Source organism: Carassius carassius, chromosome 31 (assembly GCF_963082965.1).
Source record: "Carassius carassius chromosome 31, fCarCar2.1, whole genome shotgun sequence".
Classification (NCBI taxonomy): domain Eukaryota; kingdom Metazoa; phylum Chordata; class Actinopteri; order Cypriniformes; family Cyprinidae; genus Carassius; species Carassius carassius.
In genome coordinates, this window is record NC_081785.1 from 19,261,139 (window position 1) to 19,279,822 (window position 18,684).

Below are 18,684 nucleotides of genomic sequence, written 5' to 3' on the forward strand. Positions count from 1 at the left end.
CAGTCTCTGAATTATAACCCTGAAAAGTCCTGCCGGCCCCTACGCAGCACTCCCTGAGGACACTTACTACTCCGAGGAGCTGAAGAGAGACTTCAGGGAGGCTGCCAAGCGGGGGCACACATTTCTGCTTGTCTTCACTGACTATACCAGACATGCGGTTTCTCTCAACAAATTTCAGCCTGCTTGCACTCTGCCTTTTTGTGAAAAAATGAAAAACATAGGCAAAGACGTGAACTGGCAGCAATGCTCTGCTTTGAAGAAATATTTCAAACAAAAATGTTGTCACCATTTACACACCCTCACCATGTTATTCCAAACACTCATACAAAGTTTCAGACATTATTTAGAATAATACTGGCTACAACAGGGAGGGATTAAGGAAAAGTGAAAGCATAAAAGACTTTTATTGCAGAATGAATAGGGACTAAAGCTTCAAAATAGTCACCTGATTTAGATCTCTAGTCTAGTCTACTCTAGTCTCTAGTTCATAATTTACTCAGCCTCTCCATGTTACTTTAAACCTGTATTACTGTTCTGGTCTTTTATTCCAGGCAATTACAAAGAATGGGGACTAGAGCTTCAAAACGGTCATCCAGATATTGAGTTTGTTCAATTCACTAACTCTACGATCCGTCAGTTAATAGCTCACTGGAGGGGAAGAATATCAATAAATAATGACTTTAATTTCAGTCTGTTTTTCAGAAAACTTGGAATATAGCACACATTTCATGTAAAACATTATTATGACATATTTACAATGCTTTTGCATTCTTTTTAAAGCTTGGAAGCTTCAATTGTTGCAGAAACAACTGGTTCATTCTTCAGAATATCTCCTTTTGGGTTTAGCAAATGAAACAGGAGAAGGTTTGGAACATCTTGAAGGAATGAACCATGTAGAAGATCCTTGCAACCTAATAGCAACACCCTGACGACCATCCTAGCATAATTACAACCTTTGCAGGTCACCACCACCCTAATGGTCTTTAAAAATAAATAAAAAAAATCTAGTCAAATCTGTTCTGCAAATTCTAAGTACACCTGCTAGCAGTTTATACTTAAAATCCAACTACCTTTCTAATCTTTTTGTATTCTATTTTCTTTTCATTTATTATGCAATTGTGTGTGTGTGTGTGTGTGTGTGTGTGTGTGTGTGCGTAAAGATCTCTAACACTAGCTTGCTCTATTCTTTTCTATTCTATCTGTTTTCTTTTTATTTATTATATTATTTAAAATCCCATGCTAGGTGTACTGTGTTAACCTAACTGAGACTTGTTATAGCACTTATATATCATTGCTCTTTTTGTTGTTTTTGATTGCTTCCACTGTCCTCATCTGTAAGTCACTTTGGATAAAAGCGTCTGCTAAATGAATAAATGTAAATGTAATGTAAATGTATGCTTGATAAAAAATAATTAATTGTGCTTCTTACAGTAGTTAAATTTATGGAAAGTAATTCATTACGTTACTTTTGTGTTACTTTCTGACATCTGGGCTGGGATAGCTCATTTCTTTTTTAATAACAAAACTCTGCCTGCTATTGATGAAAAATAATCTATATAAAAAATATATACATGTTAAAATGTTTGGAACTGTTGCTATCTCTCTAACTCGGATTATCTTCATAGTTTACTTGTATCATAAATGGTATTATGTTTAGCCAATCATCACATAACCTTTATTTAGATGGCTCATTTAGTGTTTTGGCAGAGGATTGCCTTAGACAAAAAGCACTCCATCTGACAGTGATTACGGCCAATGTGGAGCTGCTTTGTTAGCAGGCAGAGTCCAGGGTTTGTATGGATGACATTAATAAGGGCAGGCACGCTTCATTCTCCAGGTGTTCTTTGCAAACAGATTGTGTATAATCAAGTTTCATTCTTCCCAGTATGAAGCCATTTCAATGATAAAAACCACTGCTTTTCTCTTAGTCCAGAAGATTATGATTTGAGCCCTGTGCTATATTAACACTGTCAAGCTCAGGGCTCCAATTCCAGATGGGTGGACAAGGTGAAGCTTCAGAAAATATATTGCAGCATAAATGGTCAACTCGAGTATGTCAGAAATTTCAACCATGTTGTCATGTAGAAGGATGTCAGCCGCAGAGATGAACAAATTATTTTCTTACAGCACAACAGAACTAGAGCAAGGTAAATGTAATTTCCAATGTTAAAACAACAACAACAACAAAACTAAAACTAAGACAACCCTCTCCATTGCGAGTAAATCACTCGCATATGCGACTAAATTTTACTCTGGGTGACTAAATTATGTCTATTGTTAGCCATTGCCTAATAAATTCTTAGATTTTACTCGCCAGTGTGTGTGTTCGAGGCTATTATAAGATTAGCACAGATATATATTTTCCTGTCAAAATAATGGAGTTCAATTAGAATTATTCAACCTTTTCGAACAAGCAGAAGATATGCCGGTTTCTCCGGTAGTGGGCGGAGCTAATGCACAAATGGCAATTTCATTGGCTGGTGCTCATCTATTACCGTCCCTGTTTTGATTTCAGCAAATCAGTTCGACCGAACAAAGACAACGTGATTAATATTCATGAACCCAGCAGCCCATCAATCCATAGTGCATTGTAAATTAGTAAGGTAGTAGAATTAGTAGTAGTATTATCTTTTAATAATAATTAATATGATCTATTACTATTTTTTTTTTTTTTTTACCGAAACCCTCAATGACCAAAAATATTTTAAGCATCACCACCGGTCTAAAGTTCAGTTAAAATGACAAATATGCATTCATACATGGTTTTCAAGTTTTAGTTCTAATCACTAAAGTTATATCATTAAATAGTGTTAATACCATAATACAATGCTTGACTGACTGATTAAGAAGCTAAGATTTAAAAAAGCTGTTCCATTTTACAAAGATAAGATGATTGAAATCATATATATATATATATGTAATATATATATATACATACTATTTACTAGCCAATGGCGATTATATATTGGTTGTAAGAGTAAATATGTAGGCACAAATTTATGTAAAAATTCTACAAACAAATTGTACACACATTTCAACATATTACAGCATACAATATGACAGATGTATATTTAAAACTGCTATAGAACCAACTATGTTATCTGAAAAAGTAAGAATTTTTTTATTTCTTTTTTAATTAGTAAAATATACATATATATACACACACACACACACACACACACACATATATATATACATATATATATACATAAAGCATCCCTAAAAAGCAGCATGCAAAGTCTTTATATTTCCAGATCCATCAAGTTCAATTTAGATGTTGATTTCTGGCTCCATACTAGGTCTTCCGTTGACAGGCTTCATAAAAATAGTTCAATCTGTGCTTTACAAGGCACATTTTTTTTCTAACACTAGTAAAATCGGTTAGAATCATCAGAAAACATATGAATGTCAACAAAACCTATAAAGCAGTTCTACAAGAAAACCACAGTAAACCATAAATAATCAATGCGTTTCATAGATTTTAAACATATGCGATTTGGAATGTCTCTTGAAAAATAATTTTTAGGGGAACGGATCCTCCAGCCAAACCAACAAATAAATAATTTATGTTAAGTATAACAGTGGATGTAAAACAGCTTCACACAGGGACCGCTGACTGCTTTCTCTGAATAGAGAAGCAAGACATCATACTTCACTTCCCAGGGAAAGCTCACCTGGAAGGTCCTGACACTAAACCCCCTGGGTGTTCTATGTGATGTGCCTGGTAAGCCCATCTCCAGAGAAGCCTGCAGGGCATTTCAAGACCATCATATTGAATGTATGTGTTCACTGTAAACAGCCTGTCCAAAGTAATCTCATGCTTTGGAATGCACAGGAATTTATGGACTTGGATGTGAAGTGTACGGTCAGTTCGAACAGAAAAAGGCTTTTGTTGTTTTCACCTCTAACCACTGTGCTGTGGTGCTCAATTTAAAGGAACAGTTCACCCAAAAATGAAAATTTTGTTATTTACTCACCCACTGTGTCACCTAAATGAATGTATTTATTTCTTCTGTGAAACACAAAAGTAATTATATTAATTATATAACTAATAATGATAATATAACTTCAAATCTTGTCTATTCAGCTTCAGAAAACTGATACGAGCCACATTACTGGTCTTTTTTGAAGGCTGACAGCCTAGTTGTCAATCAGTCTAATTTAACTGAAATCACGGCCAGGATATTCTCCAGAAATGTACCTTTTGTGTTACCCAGAAAAAGGGAAGCAATTCATACAGGTTTGTAATAACACAATGATGAATAATGATGACAGAATTTTCATTTTTGGGTGAACTTCTCCTTTAAAGGCCGGAACAAATCTTTGATGTCTCATGGCAGACACAGTCCACAGCAGATGTACTTTAGAAACTAATTCACTGCTAAGACCCTCTGAGGTCTTAGTTTGTTAGGAGGTGAGGAGGACATGGCCTATACTGGCATTCTCTGTGCTCTCTCATCTGACTCATTTATCTGACAGCCGTAGCTGTGGCACTCAATGCAGCAATGTTTTCTTGGCTGAATTACAGCAGATGTCAACCCGGCAGTTACATGTCAAATGGTCGAGACCTCTTCAATTTTCATAGCCAGCCATGCTGAAACCTGACCCATGACATTGCATGTCCTCTGTCCTCCGACCAAGTCTTGTTCCAACTTGGACTAGGCCTAACAAGCAATGGGACTCTTCAGAGAAAAAGTACACTGATACATTGTCTGTTCGAAGTCTGTCTAAATAGTTAATATGACAGTTTTGATCATTGCTGTGCCAGTTTTTAGATCTCTAGGGCAATTGTCCTGAGATGATAACATATTCTGGTAGTTGTTTACAAGGTTTATTAGTTTACACGGTCTGCAAAGTTTCAGTTAAGATTTATGGCTTTGATTCTTTCTTCAGGAGCAGAAACACGACTTAAAAAATGGTGATGGGTCGAAAAATTGGCTGATATTTGACATCACTGTGAAAATAGAAACGACTTCAGTTTTCAACAGTTTTCAAATTTGAGCAACTACTGCAGAATATCTGCTTTTTCATTTGCTTATTTATGAGGTCAGTAACATTTACTGGACAAATAGATTTAAACAGGTTTGTCCATCTGTGAAATGTCACGGAAAATCGGCTCTGGCTCTTCTAGGTTTCCAAAAAATACTACTTGAACAAACAATATAATCTTTTCTTCGCTCCAGTTAAGGCGTTTTGCAATTAATTTATCTCAGACGCAGGAACCAAACAGTAATTGAACGTTTATTTGACAGTACAAGAGCTCATGAATACTTAATCAGGTAGGCAATGACGCGAAACAACGTGCATCTATCTATAAACGACCATATGGTTTCAAACTGAAAACATACATTTGAGTAGGGGTTCATAACCCAGGATTTAATAATACCCTTGCAAACTGAATTAGGCTATACTAAGCCAGGTTTAAAAAGAATGTTTAAGAGAGAGATAAACCCCCTACAGAGAAGTCCCCGAGCTAAGACAAACGCTTGACAGCACCATTAAGTTAACTGAATCAAGGTGAGGGGAGTAAAACGCACCATGAGAAGCAAAGCCTCACGACTGAAGGTAGGCTATTAGAAGCGCACGTCCCTCAATGGCCCGATGTCAAATAAACTGGCTGAGGCGCAAGTGAAGTTGCATAGCAGACATTCCGATGAAAAACCAACAAGCCTCGGCGAAAGAGCGAGGCTGGCACCACGTACAAAAACAGCACGGAGTCCGTTAGAAAAGGAAAACCGACATGCTGTGCCTCTCGTTCACTCCATACGACCTTCATGTTTGAAGAAATGTGTTATTGTGCACTAGACAGCACTGACACTTCCCCCTCCATAATGGCTTTACAATCATATTAATGGTTCATTTCTACTCAAATTAGGTGGTATAAGAATAGGTGGACTCGTAATGTTCAGGAGTTTGTCTTCTCTCAAAGATAAGCTAACGTACTGTTAACCAGGTCAAAATCATGAACAACTCATTGCGTCGCTAATTTAGCGCCTACTTTACACTATTTTATTTTCCTTTCCATTTGGACAGATACTGTGGCAAGCCGCTTTAACACTTATTATTATTTTTTTCAAAGCTAATCTATTAAATGTTACAAGTAAGTGAAGTGACATTCAGCCAAGTATGGTGACCCATACTCAGAATTTGTGCTCTGCATTTAACCCATCCGAAATGCACACACACAGAGCAGTGAACACACACACACACTGTGAGCACACACCCGGAGCAGTGTGTATAGTAAGTAGCCCTACCTATTAAGTAAATACTCCAATAGTGACAATGAAAGATTTTCAGTTTCGCTAGTACATACTATCTACTAAATACAATATATATAGAGGTGAGCATCAAGTTAACCATTACTGGTAATTTATTTTGTTGTATTCTATAGGGAGCTGTGTATTGTATGTATTTCTATGTATTCCACTGTTGTATTTCACTACATTTTATTAGTAACTACTAATTAGATGATAAAACGTTCATTCCAACTTGTTGCAATTGGAATACACAGTTGGAATTACATTGTAATCTTACTAGTAAGAATTGTAACTAGTGGGATGAATGCAAAACTAGTAAGTAACTGGGATATACCTATTCTAAAGTCACACAAATATGTACTAGCATCTAATAAATAATGTATAGTAAAACTTGAATGTCTGATAGCTAACTATAATAGATTATACTACTACTAGTAAACACCAATGGGAATAGAAGTGAAAAGTTCATATCTGAACCACAGATTTGTTATTTGTTAGAAGTAACAGTAGGCTACCTACGTGGAACAGTGGCTACTTGCCACTATTGGGATATGACTAGAAATAATATGAAATTTAAAAACTTTTCTAGGTGTTGAATTTGATTGACTAGGTATACTTGAATACATATTCTTACATCTAATCAAAATAAGTAAACTGCTTTATGTAACTGCTTTATGAAACAGTGTGTTAAAATGGCTTGCCATAACACATCCGCTTTGGTTTAGTTACCCCAGTAAATACAGACGGAGACAGAATTCTGATGTGATTTATTTAATTCCTTTCACCATCATAAGGATCCATAAAAGCAACGAACACCGATGAACACTTTTCAAAGAGTAAATGAAATGTGTATACAGACCTTCACAAACTCCAACCTCGTACTGCGTGATGGAGCCGCCGTTTAACGGGGGTCTGATCACGCACCGGAGTCCGCGGTCGCAGGTCCCGTACAGACCGTAAACGCCGCCGCAGCTCTCGTTCTTCTGCTTGGCACAAACCGAGCAACAGCCGCAGATCCCCAACACCACGGTTCCCGTACAGTGCTTGGGCTCCTCGCATTTGGACTTATCACAGGGCAAACAAATGAGCGCCCGACTGTTCTTCGCGATCAGCACCACAAGTTGGGAAATCAGCATGCATTTTATAAGATACATCCTGGAGGAGGCCATGAAGGAAAAGTGAAAAAATATAGTTATCCAAACCACCCCCTGTCCCCCAAACTACAATGACGAGGAACAGATCCTCCAGCCAAACCAACAAATAACAGAAGAAAACAGCGACCCTGGACGAGCGCGAGAAATGTTTCGCGTTTTCTTGTCGAACAGAATAATACAGCGTTCCTGGCGTCAAACTTTTGTTGATGAAAGCCACCAAAAAGACATCGCCTTCAAACGAACGACACCAGAAGAACTATCCCACGCTGTACAACCAGTGCATGGCTTATGCGTCACGATTTCTGCACTGCTCCGTCCAGTTTGTTTTCGCGTAGGAAAACTTTCCTCACGCGTTTCTTCCTTGGAGTCTTTCGTATGCAAGCCTGTCCTGCGCATATAAAGCCAACGCCTGATTTTTCTCAATAGTTCCCTGTCGAAGGAAACGCGGTCCTGTTATTTTTCTGTTGCCAACTGAGATTCATTCAGCTGTGTGAATAAACGTTTCCAGCTATCGCGTCCGTCTCGTGTCTACAGCTTGCGCTCGCTGCTGAGCGTACGGCTCCCTCGCCGTGACCTCATAACGGAACCACTCCCATCTCGCATTACTTCGCTCCATTGGAGAGTTCGTAGCTTCCAGATATGAGACACAGGAAATGCTAGTAACACGACGCGCGGTCAGACGCAGGACTCTGTGATATGGTTCCCGCTGGTGAAGGTGCACGTGTGGAATGTGGGGCCCGCATAACTTTGAAAGAATCTCGACCTTTAGTACGGTTTTGTGAAAAGGATTGTTATGGCTTGATTACAATTGTTTCCCAAAAACAAAGTTTTATTTACATATGTATTTATATTTAAACATGATATCAGTGAGACAGCCATGCTAAAACAAATCTTCACATAAACATAAACGTAGGCTAAATATGACAAAATATTATCAGAGATCATAATCTGGAGCCTAGGTTTAAAATAATTCTTAATCTTATCAAGGTCTTGGACAAGCCCTTTGCTATATTATGCCCATTGCAATTTTTATTGGCTTAGTACATTATTATTATTTTAATAAATAATAATAATAAAGTGCAAAAACATCCTTCGGGGGAACAACAGCCTGTCCTTTGGGGCTAGTATACCCTCAAAGGGATGTTTTTGTACCTTCTTTACCCCTAAAGGATTCATTATAGTATCATAAGAGTATATATTATTAACTTAAGGGTACATAGCTTATTATTACTCTAAGGTACTAATATACAAGCTTTAGGGATAGAGAAGGTACAAAGGTGTCCCCTTGAGAGTACTGTCCCATAGATAAGCTGTCGTACCTGTAATGGTACAAAATTTGCACATTTTTTTCATGTGGCATTGTACATGTGTAGTGGCCAGTGAACTCACTCATTGACTCATTGAACACTGGGCAGCTGAATGTACTCTAAGTGTCCATAAACCTGCATGTTTATACTAGAAACAAGCATCAACAATATTATATAATTTGTCATTTTTATATGGTTAAGTAAATATTTAAAGTCAACATGAACACAAAACGTCCTTATATACTTTCATAAATATTACTTGTTCCTGGTCATATTGTGAACGATCCAGTGTTCGAATTGAGGGGGGGCTGGGGGGGTCCGGGACCCCCCATAAGCATCAAGGGACCCCCCATAAGGCCCAAAAAAATGACCTTGGGGGGTCCCCTGGTTTTTCATTAAAACTAAAATAGAAACAATATTTGACATAGCCCTATCTATCTATTTTTTACCAAAGTATTGCGCTGCCGCTCCATAGACTGTAAAAAGTGCCGCTCCCATAAAAAGCTACTTCAAATTAGATGTGCATCTGAAAATACGCTCAAGTGCGCCACACGCTGTTTTCTGAAGGAATTTACAGACTGCGGGCGCGACGTCGCTGTGTGATTGGCTGACAGAGTGATCCTTCGTCATTATTTTACCTCACGATAACGGTAAGATAATATTTCTTTGTTTTATGATTGTTTGGTACACCTAATTTATTGCTACTGAATAAGTGTTTATCTTAGAATCAGAGAATCACTTATAATCTTGGTCTGTCAATAGTTGTTTTTTTTTATCTTATGATGCTAGCTCACTATCGGCTTGTTAGTTGTAATTAGCCATCTAACGTAATTCTGAGAAAAATAGAATCTTGTTTGGAGCTAGCATTGCACCCATTCTGAATTAAACAAATCATTTTAAATCTAGTAACCTTAACTGCTCAAAAACAGTGTTAATTTAATTAAGGACATTATTACTGAATCTGATGAAAATGTTCATCAGGTGAAGGCTTTTTTTGTGTCAACGATGATACAGCAGGGTTGCTAACTCTCACGAATTGTGCGTGAGACACACATGCATTGATTATTACGCCGAAGACAAACATGCAGATCAACCGTTTTTGTTATGAATTGTATCCTATTTTCCATTATTATGTATAGCCTAATACAATTAGTGTATTATTTAAGGTTAAGTGGAGAAAAGGGTTTTAAATTCAATGCAAAGAGGCAAATTAAAGTCATTTTGTGGCCAGAAAAATAATAATTTCCATTTGCAATGCCATTGTTTACCCACTCTAATAAATATACATACTCTAGTTGCTCAAAAGAGTATTGCAGGTCATAACTGCTTACTTATTTTTAGGTTTTGCATTTAAATAAATATTTAGACATGATCAAACACTAGATTATACATTTTAAAAAGATACTCGTATAAGCACACACAAGTGAATATTAATTAATGCAAGAAAATACTGAGTTTAACCCAAGAAAAGTAAGTACAGTAGGCCTATTCATGTGAATTGATAGTGAATCAAGAGATCAAAATTGATTAATGGTCATCAGCATCGTAATCGTATCAAATTATTTCTATTTTTTCCCTCTTGTAGAAACACTATTGTGACAAAACATATATTTAAACATATACTCTCATTCACCACTATAGAAGTTTACCCAACTATGACAACTTCTGCTTGAAAATATGAAAGGGTTATGTAACTACATTCAAGATAAATTAGTTTTTTTAATGAAATAAAATGCCTACATGTGCACTGTTCAAAGTATATCACCATTAATAACCTTAATAAGTAGCATGAATAACATGGAGTGCTTTCTTAAATATATTCACAGTAACGACAACAAATATAATATTACAACTTACATCTTACATTATTTTCTCAGATATGGACAAGGGAAAGAAGAGAAGAGCCATCTTGTTATTTCATAGATTTTTATTTAATTTTACATAGTAAATGCTCAGCTGCAAAAACATGTTATGAAACACACAAAGTAAATTAAATTCACAAGTAAAGTAAAGTAAATTATATTATTATATGAAATAAATAAATACTAATATGTATATTATTAGTTGTTTTTTTTTGGGGGGGGGGGGGGGGGGGGGGTTGGGGGGGTTGGGGACCCCCCAAGAGCTTTGACTCAATTCGAACACTGGAACGATCCATGGGTGTATATTATTCTTAATAAAAAATAAATAAGTAAATAGAAGAAAAAAAAAAGTTTTCATCATAATCATTCAGAAAAATGTAATAGCTTGCTCTTTCTCTGTAAAAAAAAAAAAGAAAGAAAGAAAGAAAAAAAAATTGTTAGTAAAAAATGTAGGGTGGGACTTTTTGGGAATTTTGTCCACCGGGAACTTATTGGATAATTTGCTGATCTCATGTGAATGACAGGTTGCTGGAGGGGATGGATTATCGGCCGGTGTACACAATATCAGAGAAGACGTGTCTTTGTGAGGAGGAGGGGGGGACATTAATGTTTTTGATTAAAGAAAAAAAAATGCATATTTTGATTTGGTGGTGATTTTAAAATCACAATTGTGCAACTGCAGTTATCTGCAGTATGCTTTATCATACATTTGACACCCCATACTGAAGCTTTTCTCTGCAGAGTTACATCAGTGCTATCAGATGTCATAATCCTGTAGATGATGAGTGATATATGTGGTAAAAGCCAAGAACAGGGCCTCTCTTCTTGCCTTGGGAAACCATTTGTACAGCAATCTCTGAGGAAATCAGATATCTTTGGATTATATTTGCTGTTCTTTCATCTCTTCTCTTTTTACCTCAGTGGTGTCATGGCTTTGGGTGGTAGCCAATTAGCAATAGCCTTTATACAAGTTAGCTATGAAAATCATCGCCAAGCCCAAGATGAGAGGCTGGAGTTGTCATTTCGATATAGTTTTAGGCTGTTTGGTTGCTGCAAAATGGATATGATTGCACACACATTGCCTCTGTTAGTTCTATCTTTTATGCAGGACATGCTCCAGAGGGGCTTGAACGTAAGACAAAAAGCCGTTTTGATGTGGAAATTATGTTTTTATTGATCGATAAACCATAGTCTTGGCTACCTTCAATTTTATTTACCTTTTTTCCTTCCTCTTATAAAATCAAATTGGATCTTTTCAGTGAGATTTAAGATCCTTACTTTTGTTTCAGAGACTATTTGAATGCAGCAGAACCCAATGTGAGTATTTTTTAAAAAATGGGCGGGGATGGGGCGGGATGTTACAAACTGTATTAAACACGCAGTTCGTGCACATGTGGCCTAGCCTTTGACATTATTTCCCAAAAGGCATAAAATTGGTAGCAGTTCTTGGAGCCAATGGACACAGAACTGCGAGAGTGTATACAATAAGAGAAATCTTATAACAATTTCTCTTTAAACCAAAGTGAGACAGATGAACAATGTTGGTTCTAAATTTAAACTCATTTTGTTCAGTTTGAGTTTATAGGCTTTTTTAGAAAGAAAAATAGCACTAATTTTATTATTATTATTGTTGATTACTTTTAAGAAGTGTTTTGTTTGTACAGGTTTTCTTAGGGCACGATTTTCTTTAGGAAACGACACTGACATTGTTAGAAGGAGTTAACTGGCACAATGCTCCTGGTTGTTTTAATTTGGATGTGTCTAATTGTTTAATGATGTTAGTTGCTGGCTAATTGAACACCCACTGTTCCTGTTCCACTGTTTGTTGTGAAAGTTCCTAGGGAATCAGCCACCGGTTTTCCTGCACCCCATTGAATTAGCCCTGATGAGCTAGGTCTTATCGGCTATCTCCTTTTTAGTCTGAATATGACCCTCAGAAGTCCTCTCTCGTAACTGACAACATTATATATGCCAAGGACGGTGAGGAATGCTTCCTATCGAAAGGTCCCTTGTGCGCTCAGCATAATCTTGGTCATCAGCCCCCATGTATCGTGTTCAAATGAGGGAAGAATCTCTCAAACATCTTGGGGAAACAGCTAGTTTTTAGTCAAACCAACCCGATCTCATTTAGCAGTTATTTAACAGCTGTAGCCATCAACAGCTCAAATATGTAGGTGGCAATCCTGTTGAGGAACAAGATTAGATTTTACATTAAAACTAATAAAACTGTCTTTCATAACTCAAGACTCAACTAATTTTCCTGCAAAGTACTGACATGTTTACCTGTCTAGGCTGTCATGTCAAAATTTAACTCTGAGTGTTTACCCCCAGCAATACAGACGTCCGTCATTGTCTAACACCATTAACGCCACCTTCCTCAAAATTTCACCAACGCAGTGGCTCGGCACTCACCAGCCTTCTTTCAGTAATCATTAAGTGCTTTCTCTTTTACCTCTCAGCCTCTTTGTGGTTTCCTGGTAGTGAATGACTGTTGGCTATTGTACGCCAGACAATGCCCTGGACAGTGCTTTTCAGTCAGTGGATGTATTGTGTTATATGTTAATTATAATCTCTGTGGCATCTCCTTTGTTGGTGCTTCTGTATTTAAAGCAGATGATTTGATATTGTCTCCCAGCGGTGGACCTTGTAAGCCTGTATCAAATTCATGGAGGTCAGTGGGAGAAGAGAGATGGAGTGTTGGATAAAGCAATGAAGCGTCTGATGTTTTATGGAGATTTGCAGCCGTTTGTGTGTAATCAGTGGCTGATCCCACTATTACTATCAGGTCCATTTCCAAATATTTAACAGCCTCGTTCTTTCTCGCACAGCCTTCAGTGTCATTTGTGCAAATGTGTGTTTGAGGTGCACAAACAATGTTTCGGTTGATTAGACAAGTACTACATTAATAGCTGTTATTCTCATTTCCCCCTCCTATGGTCTTTCTGCACAGCAAGTGTTTTACTTTGGAATTTACTTCTTAGCTTTTTCTGCTTGTGCATCACAACAATGGCTAAGATTAATGACATAAATTAAATAAAAAAAAGCTAAGTGCAATCTGCTCAGAATATGGCAAAATGAAAGACAGAGAGAGAATAAAACTAATAATTAATGTTACAAAAGGAGTGATGGCTCCAATTCATGAAGCAGTTTTATTCCCTGGCTGCTGAGACATGCATAAGCTGTAAACGTTGAGCCAGAGAGCAGCATGAGGGTGCAGAGGAGCACTGATGACAGCCAGTGGACTCATTGTGACTGGAGCTATGTCTCTGCAGCCGCTGGGCTAACTGCTCCATTAATCATCCACACAGGCCTGTTCACCCCCCCCCCCCCCACACACAAATACACAGCAGCATAAAAAAACATGTGTTTATCTCTAAATGGAAGGTGTACTGGAACCTGCTTCAGATGGTCTTAGTTCCTCAATTAAATATTTCCATTTCAATGGCTCAAAATGTAATTCCAATTGTTCTGTGTGAACTCTAGATGATAATAAAGACAATATCTATCTATCTGTCTGTCTGTCTAACACAAACTTCCATTATGTGGACACCCTCAAAGTTGATGCTTAAAAAAACCACACAAAACAAACCTGACAGCCCATAAATTTCTAGTTGGTGAATCAGAGTCTGCTGAAGCGACTCGTGTGTGTGTGTGTGAGAGAGAGAGAGAAAAATATTGCTATTTTAAACTTTCAACTATAAAATATCACTTCTGGACAGCTGTCATATTGGGTTGTGTGGGTTACCACTGTGTTTGTTTTTGTGGGGTTTTTGAATTTGTACGACCTTACCTTCATGCATAAGGTCTATAGATTCTCTCAAATTCTAAAACTCGTCTTCCACAGAAAAAAAGAAAGTCAAACATCTGGAACAGCATGAGGTTGTTTTTTGTGTCCAGTTTCCCTTTTAACATGTACATTCACAGTCCTGACAAGGTAGATATTACATGTAAACTTGTGCCCCTATTTTACTAATTCAAAACATGGCTGTGCCTCCTCTTATCTAGACTCACTTTCACAAGCATGTGAACCATGAGGCAGTACACTAAGAATAACCCCTGCAGAAACTGTCTTGAAAGCATCTGCGCTGAATAAATGTTTTGTGATGACAGAACAATTACTTCATAATTGAATTTAAGGCTCATTGTCCGTGAGGCACAGAAAGCTTGGGCTAATGGCTTTCATTCAAATGACAGCCAGCATTCATCTGCACTCATCAGAGCATTCCAAACATCTCAACCATTTCCCAACGGTCCAATGTTTATACACTGGAATGCAAGCAAAATGGGCCTGATAATTATCGACATAACTGTGAATCTGATGATTTTAGACTGTACAGTTAAACACATTGTTCTTTATTCACAGCCCATGATAAGATGCAGACTCACATGTATAAAAGACAATAAAAATGCTCCCAGATTTAAAGGTACAATAAACATAAACATATTTATTTCAAGGTTGCTTAAAAAACATGACCACATCCTTGGTTATATTTCAAATGTGGTTCTCCTTTGAAACACCATCCACATGCAAACACTCTGACACACTGTAAAGCAGAATGGGTTAACCCTAACTGTAATTTTCCCCTTATGACTCATACCTTTTTTCCCTCGTCTTTTTGTGAGCACATGATAAAAGAATGCATGGAATGCCAGTGAGCGGGGCGCCAGCAATGTTTCCAGTAGCACTGACCGATGAGAACTGCGAGGAGGAAGGTGGGGTTGAGCCTAGAGACTGGGCTTTCTTTACTGTGTTTGGGGAAATTACTGCTTTTTTCCATATAAAGTAGTACATTCCACAGCCTGACTGGCAAACTAAACCTCCTCTCACTTTGTAAAGAGACAGGATTAAAGACATTAGGAAAGAGACATAAAAACTGAAGAGGGGAAACACATCCCCAAATCCAGGACGTATACATCACTTGAAAGTATGCAGTTACAGGAAAAGTCTATGAATCAGACCAGTAAAAGCATCAAGCTGTATGACATCATTTCTTCAAGTGCATATAGAGGTCACATTCTGAAACAAAACATGAGCTCTATTAGAATTTTGAATGATAAAAAATGTAGAAAAGAATGCTTTACTGAACATATTATTTTATGTGTGATTTTTAAATTGATATTATGGAAAGAAACAGCATTGCAATATTCTTAGTCAATTTGTCTATTAGTTAGTGGTCTGTTAAAACCCAAAACAAAAGATGTTGCAGGGTGAAAATGAGTCTGAGATCAAATGGAGGAACACAAACAAAGGTCTCCATTTCATAAACAGCTTTAGGGTAGGTCAGCCTTTTATCCTATGTGAAGTTCAGGGTGATGAATCCAAGGTTCCCCCTCTGGTAATGCATGCCATTCAGTCTTGGTCATAGATGGCAGTTCATTCAGATTCTCTAAAAGAAGATTAAATTGAATTTTACATTCCGTGCAGATAAAATTCAAATCGCATATTTGCCATTATTTGATCTTTTCAAATTCACCATGTGGAAAATGTGTTTTCTTGCAAAAAGGTAATCTTTCACCATTGCCTCAGTCTTCATTCAATCTAGTGCAGCATTTTAGACTTTTTTATGTAAAGTAAATTATATAGTTCCCACATGTTTCGGCTCAGGCAGCCTTGCACTGAAAACAGTTAATTTTTTAATAAGCTTTTTGCCTGAATATATACTGAATATACTGCTGCCATGATATATTGTGTCTACCTATATCTAATTATTAAAAATAAATATTTATTTAACCTTCACGCTGTGTTGAATTCATTTTCCTGAAAAAGCTAGTCAGTGTTATTCATAAAACTTATGTTCTCTAGGTTTAGCTTTAGTATGTTGTACACAATGCATTATATTAGTATGCATTATTTAGTATATTGTAAATGCATTATTTTACTCTTATATTTGCAGTTTTAATGTATAATAAAATTCTGTGCCTTCACATCAGGAAAAACTAAACAAAGCAAAAAACAAAATAAAGAAATTGCTGAACTAATGCCTACTCTTTTTTTTTTTTCTAGCCCTACTGGGTTAACCTTCTCCGAACCTCTCGGCACAGCAACAAAGCCTTAAACGACAGTAAAAAAAGAAATGCAGGCAGAGCACTCAGCGCTTCTTTCTTTGTTACATTGGAGTGCTGCACCACCTTTACTCATAGCTTGAGGTCGGATTCATCCTGAAACAGCTCTGAAAGTTGAAAGAATTAAAATAAGTCAAAGTGCTCATTCCGCTGGAGATTCTGAGATGCTATTAGAACAGTCACTCAGGTTCATTCTTCTCTTGACACATAATGAATAACAGTAGCCAAAAACAAACCCATAATTTGCTAATGTGTTGGGACCTCATAGTAAGCTTGACTGGGCAGCTATGCAGTAATGATGCTTTTTCCCTCTCTTTTTCGTGTGCATGGAGACGTGAAGCTTCACAACATCGGAACAATATGGACATAGATGATGTTTGTTTCTGGCCTGGTAAAGTCAAAGAGAGGATCATTTCATCAAGTTTGATTCACTTCACCCGTCCTTCTAAAATACATTCAAATGTGCCATCAGTCAAAGACTTTTGCTTCACAGAGACCAGAAAGTCTCCTCAATTTATTTAGTTATTTCTCTGATAGTATAACCTTATAATAACCATCACAAAAAAAAAGAACTATAATAAAAGCTATTTGTACATCACACATTTTTGTTTCTGTGTTACACTCTAATGTACTTTTATGATAGGCAGTCAATATATCTCAGGTCTTTTAAGGCACTCCATAACATCACAAACCTTCATAAACTCGCTGAATTGCTGTGGCAATAACATTTTTATTCAGCTTGTATACTGTTGTAATATACATCCTTTGCTATTTATAATGAAAAGTCGTGTTGCTTGTCACATTTCAGAAGACAGAATTCCCTGTTTTGTGGATGGTGTATTGTCAAAGTGATATAATTAGATATGTTCTCTTTAACAAAGCGCCAGAGGCAGCTCTGTGCCCCTCTATTTTCTTTAGCTAATCAACCTTATTTGTCTTCTCAGAATTTGCTTTTGCTGCTTAAAAACCAGTCTCTATTCAAATATTTGGGCTCTTTCTATCAATCAACCAAGGTTGTGAAGTTGTTAGTCTTTAATCCCATAAAGCCTTTTGTAGCATATTGTCACCTTGGAATTATAAGGTTCTATCTGCATTCTGAGCAGTTTTGAGATATTGAGCTTCAAAGTTTCTGCATTCGATATAGTGATGTGGGATATGGGGAACAAGTCTATATCAGTCCCAAAATGTACACAACGGAGTATAATTCTAAAAATGTCTTTCAGGTTGTAGCACACGTCTTTTTGCAGTAAAATCATCAATAAAGTGAATTTAAGGTTAACTTCTACTGTACAAACTCTCAGAATATCATCTTACTTTTGCAGTATAATTAACAACATCAGCACCTAGTTGCACTGTAAAAAAAAAATCCTGTTAATTTACAGTAAACAGCTGGCAGCTAAATTTTCCGGCTTTGAGCTGTAATTTTACAGTGCATGTACTGTAATATGGAATGACAGTTTATTACTGTAAAATATATTACAGTACTGAACTGTAAAAAAAATATTATGTACAGTGTAATACTGTAATTTATTGGTTGGTATTATACAGTTTTTTATGTATTAGTTTATATTAAAAATGTTTGTTATTTATGATTTAAAATTTGTATTCTAAAAAGAAAATTTCTTAAACACAAAAGATGGCCTTAAAACTTTGGACTTTTATTAAAGCCAATATATAAAATACATTTAACATTGTTTCCACTTAACAAATATGTGGACATTAAAATAATGGACAAAATACAATTCTCTGAACATGTACTGTAAAACAGCAATACTTTTTTCTGCAATGTACATGCACACTGAAGAGCAGCATACTGAAATCCTGTGAATTTAAATATGTTGTTGCAAAAAGTGCTGTCATTTCAGATTTCACATAAGAATTCAACAGCAGAACACTGCACTGACTTTGCATTAACACTCAATCGCAGAATACTGCACTGACTTCAACTGAACACTCAAATGCAGAACAATGTACTGACTTTGCATTAACACTCAATCGCAGAATACTGCACTGACTTCAACTGAACACTCAAATGCAGAAC

The 18,684-nt window shown here is 36.7% G+C and overlaps 1 protein-coding gene across 1 annotated transcript in view; it reads right to left on the minus strand.

The window, feature by feature from the left end:
- Window positions 1-8,136, minus strand: part of LOC132111715 (cysteine-rich motor neuron 1 protein-like) — a 127,783-nt gene extending 119,647 nt beyond the window's left edge. Inside the window, exon 1 of the mRNA XM_059519276.1 lies at window positions 7,117-8,136. Within this exon, the coding sequence (XP_059375259.1) occupies window positions 7,117-7,426 (310 nt within the window). The 5' untranslated portion in view covers window positions 7,427-8,136. The remainder of the gene's footprint in view (window positions 1-7,116) is intronic.
- Window positions 8,137-18,684: the final 10,548 nt, after the last annotated feature.